We start from the raw sequence: 10441 nt of genomic DNA, 5'->3' as shown, positions 1-10441 counted from the left end.
TCTTAAATGTCCCTTAGTTTTATCTTCTAAAAATCTAACACCTTCCCTCATTCCCATCTCCCAAAGAAAGTTTAAGATTAAACTTTTTAAAACTCAAATTACTTTCATACTACAGGCTATTACACAAGGAGGTAAATATAAACTCTCTGAAAACAAAGAAGGATTCCTCTTAGAAATTCATAAGACTGATACTTCGGACAGTGGATTGTATACTTGTACAGTAACAAATTCAGCTGGATCTGTGTCTTCTAACTGCAAATTAACAATAAAAGGTAGGTTGGCATTTGTTCTTACCAACACTTTTCAGAAAACAACATTAAGAGAACATTCCTAAACACTCCTTATACACACACGCACACATACATATTAAAACTGTTCACTGACGCCAAATACCATTTGTATAAAAATGCAAAAATACACATATTTGAAGTCAGCATATACTTTTATATTAGTATTGAAAGCATTTTACTGTCTAGTTATGTTGTATGTATGGTGTTATACAAGAGTCCATAAAGCCAGCTGCTGCTCCCAGGAATGTTTCCAGTCAGGTAAATATGGAAAATGGTACTTCTTCCCTAAACCTTCATTTTTTTTTTAAGATTTATTTATTTATGCATACAGAACTGGATACAGGCCAGAGGTGAGGGGGTGAGAGGATTCACCAGAGACAGAGCAGGGAGCAGAACAGGCAGATTGACTGAAATACACTGCTGTAAACCTTCACTCTTGCTAATTTTCAAAAGTAGCACAAAGTTAATGAAAGCTGTATCATTGTGCCCAAGTAAAATTAGTTTGCAAGACTTAAGTTATAAGAATAATCTTCAATTTAGTGTAAAGAATCATTACACTGATTTCAGAAGTCATGTGTGATCATTTTCCAAGCTGGGGACTAAGAACTAGGTAATACTCAAACTACACACAGAAGTCAACATTTTTTCCTTTGTATATTTTTCACTTGCATAATTTACATATGAGTACAGGGTGGAGCCTCTTTACAGTTTAAGTTTTTCTTATAGATATTTCCTTTTTAGCAGTAAAAGACACTGAAACACAGAAAGTATCTACACAAAAGACTTCTGAAATTACATCACAGAAGCAGGCAACTGTCCAAGAGGAAACTTCCCAAAAAGCCTTAAGCTCTGAAGAAATCAAGATGTCAGAGATGAAATCTCAAGAAAAGTTAGCCCTCAAGGAGGAAACTTCACAGGTTCTGATTTCTGAAAAAGTTAAGAAATCAGAAGCAACCTCCCTGGAAAAATCCATCATCCATGAGGAAATCACTAAGGCCGCACAGGCATCAGAAGAAGTCAGAACTCAGGCTGAGATTAAAGCATTTTCTACTCAGATGAACATAACTGATGGTCAAAAAGTGACTTTAAAAGCCAACATTGCCGGTGCCACTGAGGTAAAGTGGGTACTGAATGGAGTGGAGCTGACTAACTCTGAGGAGTACAGATACGGGGTCTCAGGCAGCGATCAGACCCTAACCATCAAGCAGGCGAGTCACAAAGATGAAGGAATTATCACCTGCATTGGCAAAACCAGCCAAGGAATTATCAAGTGTCAGTATGATTTGACCCTGAGCAAGGCACTCTCAGATGCTCCAACCTTCATCTCTCAGCCCAGATCTCAAAATGTTAACGAAGGACAAAACGTTCTTTTTTCATGTGAAATCAGTGGTGAACCATCCCCTGAAATTGAATGGTTTAAAAACAACCTGCCGGTAAGTAAAATGTGAATATATTATTGAAGATTTTAAATATCATATCTACTCCTGAAGAGCTCAAAGAAACACTTCTTTTTTTCCCTTTCATTTCAGATTTCTGTTTCTTCAAATATCAGTGTAAGTCGCTCCCGGAATGTATATTCTCTTGAAATTCGAAGTGCATCTGTCAGCGACAGTGGGAAATACACAATCAAGGCCAAAAATTTCCATGGCCAAAGTTCAGCAACTGCTTCCTTAACAGTTCTTCGTGAGTATAACACTGCCATTTCCCTGTCTTGCTTAAAGCCTTTATATGATGGCCTTGAGATTCTTTGTTTGGGTTGTTTGCCTTTGTCTTCAAGAATAGCAAATGATCAGAAACCTCATTAATTCCATTTATAAGAGGCACAGTCCCCCGTGTGACTTCATTCTCACAGTCTAAGTTACTTTACAGATAAACAGAAACATGGATAAGTTAACACTCAAAGCAAAGCTACCAACTGCCCTCTAACTTTTTTTTTTCAGAATAAGCAACATATAAATTATTTTCTATATGACTAATCATTTTTCTCCTAGTGATTCCAGAACTTGCATGTAATATCATGATAGAAATATAAGGAATCATTTCCTGGAGACATTGAGCTAGCTCTTGACAAATGTATGTATATATGTATTTTTGCTTTTGCTTCCACAGCAAATGGGGCTGTGTTTCTCTTTCTTTCTCTCTCTCTCTCTCTCTCTGTATGTGTAAGTTTTACATTTCTGTAAGTCATTGTCAGATGTTACCAATTAACCAGATGTCATTGATGTTCATTTTGTATCTGCTATACTCCACAGCTCTAGTTGAAGAACCTTCCAGAGAGGTAGTATTGAGGACAAGTGGTGACTCAAGCTTGCAAGAAAGCTTTTCATCTCGATCAGTCCAAATGTCTGCCTCTCAGCAGGAGGCTTCCTTCAGCAGTTTCAGCGCCAGCAGCGCTAGCAGCATGACTGAAATGAAATTTGCAAGCATGTCTGCCCAAAGCATGTCCTCTATGCAAGAGTCCTTTGTAGAAATGAGTTCCAGCAGTTTTATGGGAAAATCTAGTATGATACAACTGGAAAGCTCAACTAGTAAAATGCTTACAGCAGGCATAAGAGGTAAGCAATAAAATTACTGGTACAGACAGACAAGCCCATTAGTATGGTGTAGTCTTTAGTGCATAAATTCAGTAGAAAGCAAATCATAACGTTTTCAGTGATCCTCAAACATTTTTTGTTGTTGTTACTCCATAAAGGAACTCCACCTAAAATTGAAGCTCTTCCCCCTGACATCAGCATTGATGAAGGCAAAGTGCTAACTGTAGCCTGTGCTTTCACGGGTGAGCCTACCCCAGAAATAACATGGTCCTGCGGTGGAAGAAAAATTCAACATCAAGAACAAGGGAGATTCCATATTGAAAACACAGACGACCTGACAACTCTGATCATCACGGACGTACAGAAACAAGATGGTGGACTTTATACCCTAACCTTAGACAACGAATTTGGATCTGACTCTGCCACTGTGAATATCACTATCCGATCCAATTAAGAGGGCCTGGGCTCTCATACTCATATTCATTCTTAAACTTTCATAAATGATTCACATGTACTAATCTTTCTGATCTGTAAATATTTTTTAAAGTAGTTTTGTATCAACCTATATGAGTCGAAGTTCAAAAAAAAGCAATTCAATCTTTTCAAAATCATTGACCTAAAAATATTTTGCATTTTCTAATGACATGTACATACTGTATATAGCCGAATTAACGGTTATAAAGTTTTGTACCATTATTTTATGACATTTTACAATGTAACTTTTGAAACTGTTGGTAGGAGAAAGTTTCTTATGGAACGAATACCCTGCTCAACACTCAATCAATCTTTGTGCCTCAACATAACGTTGATGTCTAAGTATGCCTCAATGGGTCGAGAAATTCCCCATTGAAGATGTCCTAGCCACCTGAAAGACACCAATGAGCGCATTACCTGGTGTGTGCGCCATACCTACTAAATCAGAAATGTAAGGCATTGGTGATGTTTGCATTTACCCTCCTGTAAGCAACACTTAACGTCTTACATTTTCTCTGATGATGTCACACCAAAATTATCATGACTTAAATATTACCAGAGCAAAGTGTAACGGCCAACACTTTGTTCGCTCATTTTACACTGCCTCTGACCATAGAGAATGCCTGGGTAGCTTGGAAAAGTAACATCACCTGGCCATCCCCTCAGTTAACCAAGTTATTCAAGTATTCCTATGTCGGAGCAGTGCCAACTCTTGGAGGTCCCGGGGTGCAGCCAATGCCTTCGTGTGGTAGCTCTAAATTTAAATGACAACTGAAAAACTGGGGCAACTAAGCAATGAGCCACAGCAAAAAAAAAAAAAAAAAAAAAAAGAACAACAACAACAATGAGAATAACAAAGCTGTTGTTAAATTTAAAACTACACTATTACCAATTGCCCAAATTGTCAATTTGATGTAGTTCTTTTCATGCAGGTATAAATTCAATTGTTAGTTATAGTTATTGGACCTCCTTGAGATAGTAACAAAAAAAAAAATAAAGCAAGCTATCTGCACCTCAAAATGTGTGGTTCGTTGTTTTCTGTGATATTCTGGGGTGCGGGAGGCATGTCCTTTTATCAGAAATGATCATAGATAAGATAAAGCAGCCCAAGCTCAAAATAGCCCATGTTCATAAGTGCTTTAACACAAATATCTAAATTATTGTTGGTTGTAGTCACCAATTTTTTAAGGTATATGATTCTAATGAATAAATGTATCCCCCAAAGTTTCCAAAACTCTCCCCAAACAACAGATAAAATCTTCTAAACTTATTAAAAATATTTTATGGGAGCTGATGCAACTAAATCCATCAAAGATACTAAGCATGTACAATTCACAATATTTTGTTGTAGACAACACACGGAACAACACAAAGATGAGTAAGATGACATAGATCATGTGTAGAGAAGAGAAAATGACAACTTCAGGGGAAATGACCAATTTGTGCAACTGAATGCATATTGACCACTGCAGTTCCAAAAAGAATAAAGGTCCTCAGAACTAAAGAACTTGTTTTAAATGGTATGGTCTTATCACGCTTTTTGAAACAACTTATCTATACTTGATCATAAAACCCAACGCTAAGAAAATCTATATTCATCCACTTTGATTGGATAATCACAATTTTAAATCTATAAAGTTGACTACTTGCCTCATTACCTCCTAATATAAGTTACAAATGTAGGTACAGGTGAAGCCTATGTGCATAATTACAGCAGCTGCTGCAACTGCTGCTGCTAGTGTTCACCCCAGAAACCCTTAATCCACCACGAGTTCTTGTCCCATGAAGCCGTAAAAAGGAATTCATAGACAAACCCTCAGATAAATAAGCGGAGAGAAGCAAATCTTTAGAGAGTAAAGTTTATTTAAAGGAGAAAGAACAAAAGCAAAGACTCCAAGGCAGCAATGCCAAGAAGGAGCAAAAGACGCCACATGGACCTGTGTCTGGGGGTATTTAAACCTTTTTTCTCTATTCTAAAATACCATCCTACTTTGTGATCGGCTCTTTCTCCTAGTGGCTACACTCCTCAGGGCAGAGGTGCCCATCTTCCCAGCCCTTAGAGTTTCTCCTTTTGTTACAGGGCAGGGAGAAGGGCACCCAAAACCCTCAAACCTGCCTGTTCTGCCGCATCAGGACAAAACATACTCTAGTGCATAAGACCTTCAATGGAAAGGAACTTTAATACAATTAGTGTGCAACACAGAAAAGACAAAGAATGTAGTTTCCAAATCAAGCACCTTAAGTTACCCATCCTCTCTTGAGTAAATGCCCAGCCAAACAGAGTTGGCCCAAAGCAGGGCCACTGAGGTCTGAAAGTTTCAGCAGGGACCCACAGAAAATGGTCAGAAACAGCTGGACAAGTCTGGGAGAAAAAAAAGCAAAATCAAGATAAAGCTGCCATTGTTAACCTCTCCACAGTTCTCTCACCCACATCTGTTCCAACCAGTCCACAACCAAGAAGCAAGTACAGCTTCTTCACCTGTCTCTCTGCTCCATATGCCTCCTCCAGGTCTCATTACACTCGCCATCCTGCTTCCTTCTTTCCCGTCTCCTCTCCAGCTTCTCCTCCTCCCAGCTCAGCTCCACCCTCCCTTGGGTGGGGCAGGGAACCTAGAACCTCACCCTTTCCTCGGAACCACCCTGTTACACTTTTACCTCCCCTGTCCAAGTTCTCTTAAAATGTACTGCCCCCATTAGCCTTAAAGTTTAGGCTTAAAATTTACTGCCCCCAGGCTTCTCTGGTGATCTAAGGTTAAGTCTTAGCACTACCGCAGCTCTGGCCCTCTGTTGGCCGAAGTTCAATCCCTCACCAGGATGCTGACCCACATGGCACAGCAGACCTCTCCTGTCTCGCCCACTGTGGATCCGCCTGTTCTGCTCCCCACTATCTGGTGAATCCTCTTGTTACAGGGCAAACCCTGATATAAAACGGGGTTGCCTGACTCTGGGTCCTCACCTGCACTCTTAAAGGGGATTTAATAATGCTAAACTGCAGGCATTCACAAAAGGTTGATAAAAGGTTTAGTTACACGGGAAAGGGAAATGGGAAACGAATAACTCAGGGAGAAAAAGAGGGAGATAAGTTCGTAAATGCGTCCTACCCGTTCCGCTGACCTGGAATCCCAATGACCCACAGAGCTGGCAAAAAACTAGCACACCTCTTGGCCAAGCCCCCATCCCCTCCCCCCCACGGCCAGTTAAATACCTAAACCAAGAGCCTAGTTGCTTAACTCCACCCTCAGGTCCTCGCAAACTTCCCTTTGGTGATCATGGGATTTGTAGTTCCCAGTGTCATGGGGGTGGAGTCCACAAAGCCTGTAAGGAGTTTGCTCAGGACATCCTTCACCCCTATTACTCTCACCTCCCTCACTTCTTGCCTACACCTCTTCCTCTACACAAAAAGAAAATAAAATCTTTTTCAAAGAAATTACTGCCCCCATTAACCTCCTGGGTTTCTGACCTCATCTCCGAAGTACTAGTGATGCCGGAATTGTAGGTTTCCAGGCCTAGTCTCCCAGCCAGGAATGATCCCAGGCTGCAGGGGCAGCGCTGAGTCCTGGCCACTAGACCACCACAGGTTGGTGTCTCACGAAGCAGCAGCAGGAACTTCGCAGATGCTCAGGCAAGCAAGGGAAAGAGGCAGATTCGCTCAGAAAAAGAAAACGTTTATTGAGGAGAAAAGGAACAGAAATAAAGTGGAACTCCCAGGCCATGAAACCAAGCCTGGAAGGGACAAGGAAGCCAAAGTGAAGTCGTGTCTCAGGGAATATATATCTTCTTTCCTAATTATCTTAAAATTCCAGTGGTCTCTCCCTGATTGGTTAGTCCTCAGGCGGTCTCACCTGATCTGCTACTGAGCGGGGGATCTTCACATTCCTTATCTTTGGTCCTCCCTACTGAATGTCTTGTTGATACAGTTAACAAGTTCCTCTTTCCCAATTTGTTGCAGCTTCCCTCTCCCCTTAATGAAAACCAGCTGGTACCCATCCATCTCCGTGTTGAGCTGGCGCCCACTTGTCTCTGTGCGGACCCTTCCCATCTCCCCCTTGTGTAAATTTCCCTGCACTCTGCCAAAGGGCAGGGCAGTGGTCTTTCAGACATGAGTCTCTGCCCTTCTCATTTGTCAACAAATTCAACCACTTTCCTTTTCCTCCAACTGTTTCCTGGGATGTTTATTATTCCCATTGGAATTAGTTACATTCCTCTTGATGTCCTTATCTCTGGAGCCTTTCTTAACTCTCCGGAGGACCCCATTTGCAGTGTTATATGGTAAGAAAAAAGTATCAGGCTTTTCTGCCCTCCCGCCATTAGGATAGATGAGGGAACCCTGTGGTCCTGGATGCATGCCTGATGGCGGGCACCTGAAGTGGGTACACCTGGGCTGAGAAACTGCTTATAAGGGCGGCGTCATGGGGACGCCAACAGAAGCCAAGAATGAACAGAAGCCGAGAGAAGAAGAGAAGCAGAGAACCCCAGAGAGAGCCCAGATAGAGTGAGGATTTGCTGGGGGCTGGGAGGACAGCCAGCCTCCCGCCCCCCAGCACCCCTGCCTGCCATGGGCCTCGTAAATCTGAATAAAAGACCTGCAAAAGCCACTGAGGGCTCCAGGACTCTCTCCTCCTTTACCCCGGTCTGCATGGGATCATAAAAAACCTGCTCAGTGGCCTGTCCTGCCCCTACAGCTGTCCTTGAGGCTGCCTAATTCTCCCTAACTTGCCCTAGGAGTCACTAGTACTGATACCGAAATTTCAGTTTTTCAGGTCTAGTCTCCCAGGCAGGCAGGATCCCAGGCTGCCATTGTTAGGGGGAAGTGATGTCCTGAGTTAATCCCATACAGGCTTTGTGGACTCCACCCCCACTCCAGACTAAAACCATCAGGACATTGGGGAAGACAAATCCCATCACCACCAAGGGGAGGGTGGCTGGGACCTGAGGGTGGAGTTGGGCAGCCAGGTTGGATATAAAAAACCAAACACGTGGGCCTAGGGCTCTCTCTGGCTCGCGATCGCTCGCCTCCCGGCTTCACCGCTCCTGGCTGGCGGCCAGCTCTCAGAGCGCCATTTTGGGGTTCCTGATCAGCGGATCGGGTAGGACTCATTTAAAACTTTGTCTCCCGCTTTTCTCCCAGAGCTGTATATTTCCTCATTTCCCCTTCCCTTGTAAATAAACCTTTTATTAACCTTTCACGTGTGCCTGCAGTAGAGCATTGATAAGTCCTTTTAAGCGCGCGGGTGAGGACCCACAGTCAGGCACCCCGTTTTGTATCGGGGTTGCTCTACAACACCATGGCTGCACTGAATCCCAGCCACTAGACTACCAAGGGTTAGTGTCTCACAAAGCCACAGCAGGAACTTCGCTGATGCTCAAGTTCAGGCAAGCATGTGAAAAGAGGCAAATTTGTTTCTAAAAAGAAGTATGCTAAGAAGAAAAGGAACAGAAATAAAGGGGAATTTCCAGATTGTGGAACCAGGCTAGGGAGGAGCAAGGAAGCCAACTGAAGTTGTGCCTCAGGGACTATGCCTCATTTCCCTAATTATTCTATTTTTTTAAAGATTTGTTGTTTTTATTTTTATACAAGCCCTGGGGTACAGGCCAGAGACACGGGAGGGTGAGAGGATTCACCAGAGACGGTGGGGAGCAGAAGAGGCACAGACCGAAGACACTGAGGGGAGCAGCAGGCAAGGCAGGAGAGGTCTGCTGCACCATGTGGGTTGCTGCCTGGCCAGCTGGGAGTCAAACCCGCACTGCAGAGACTACAGACCGTTTCACAGCCCTGCGCTCAACCCGCTGCGCCACCGGAGAGGCCCTCCCTCGTTATTCTAAAGCCCATCAGTTTCTTTGTGATTGGTTAGTTCTCTCTGGTCTCACTCACTCTGCCTTAATGTCTCTGTTCCCAGAAATAAGTCTTATAGAGTCCTTTTTCTGTACATCCTGTTCCAGAATTTTGCATTTCTATAGCTGAAGTTCATCATTTCTACCCCCATCTCCAGCTTCTGGTCTTGTGATGCCTCCATCCTAATTTCCCTACTTTAAGCCTCCATCACTGTCAATTTTTAATCTGCAAAGGATCTTGGCTCTTCATTAATTTAGTCTGCAAGCATTCCATCTTGAATCAATTCCCTAAAAAAGCAGTCGGAGAGAGGTAGTCTCATATGAGTAATTTTGTGAGGGATTGTCGTCGGGCAAAGACGGTGAGGGGAGCAGGGCAGAGGAAGAAAGTTAAGCAAAAACATAGTCTCTGGGGAGCTTCAGCACGAACTCACAGGGAGAATAAATGTGCCACAGAGTTGGTTCCAGCAATCCTGCAGTCCAGGGCAGCACGACAGACAACACTCAGGAGGCTGGAAACTGGTACATATGCCCCGAAGATCTGGGCGGAGACACCATCTAACAGCTGTAAATGATTCTTAATACCTTAAAATGAGAGCAGCAAGACATTCTGGATGATTCCTGACATGGGTCCCAGTCCTGAGGTGCTATAATTCTAGCATGTCCAATCCCTGGCTGAGATACCTACAGCCAGTGTTGATGAGAATTTTATTATTTTTTTAAAGATTTATTTATTTTTGCATACAAGACCTGGGGTACAGCCAGAGATGCGGGGGGTGAGAGGATTCACTAGAGACAGAGTGGGGAGCACAACAGGCAGATCTACTGAAATACACTGCAGAGGGGAGCAGAGGGCAAGACAGGAGAGGTCTGCTGCGCCATGTGGGTCAGCTCCCTGGCCCTCCGGGGATCGAACTTGTGCTGCCAAGGCTGTAGACAGCTTCACAGTGTTGTGCTTAACCCCTTGCGCCACCAGGGAGGCCCCTTGATGAGAATTTTAAAGCTCAAAGGATTTTACACTTCCTGTAGCTTTTTTGTGGAATTATCTATATTATCTATCGTTAAACTACTTCTAGGGTGTGACTAGGTTGATTTGTAAGGCTTCTATAATGGCCCTCCATTTCCATAGCCCCACCTCTTGTCAGCTTCTGACCCGGAGATCTAGTTTGGGCCTGGAAAAGGGGGAAGGGGCAACAACCTGTTCAGTTAAGGAGACCATCTATGAAGAGGGAGGGCCATTAGAAGGGCAGGCATGATTTCTTGGTGTGCATTAGCAGAAGTCCACTGTTAAGAGCTGCACAGTGGCGCCCCCAC

The 10441-nt window shown here is 43.3% G+C and overlaps 1 protein-coding gene across 1 annotated transcript in view; it reads left to right on the top strand.

Moving 5' to 3' along the window:
* TTN (titin) overlaps positions 1 to 3278 on the top strand; it is a gene marked incomplete at both ends in the record, with an annotated part of 277818 nt that extends 274540 nt beyond the window's left edge. Inside the window, 5 exon segments of the mRNA XM_084258850.1 lie at positions 116 to 272; positions 1032 to 1723; positions 1820 to 1973; positions 2543 to 2845; positions 2983 to 3278. Coding sequence (XP_084114976.1) covers positions 116 to 272; positions 1032 to 1723; positions 1820 to 1973; positions 2543 to 2845; positions 2983 to 3278 — 1602 coding nt within the window.
* Positions 3279 to 10441: the final 7163 nt, after the last annotated feature.

Source organism: Talpa europaea (assembly GCF_964194135.1).
Source record: "Talpa europaea genome assembly, chromosome: 1".
NCBI classification, from domain to species: domain Eukaryota; kingdom Metazoa; phylum Chordata; class Mammalia; order Eulipotyphla; family Talpidae; genus Talpa; species Talpa europaea.
The sequence above is the reverse complement of the archived record's forward strand: the minus strand, read 5'-3'. Positions and strand labels throughout refer to the sequence as shown.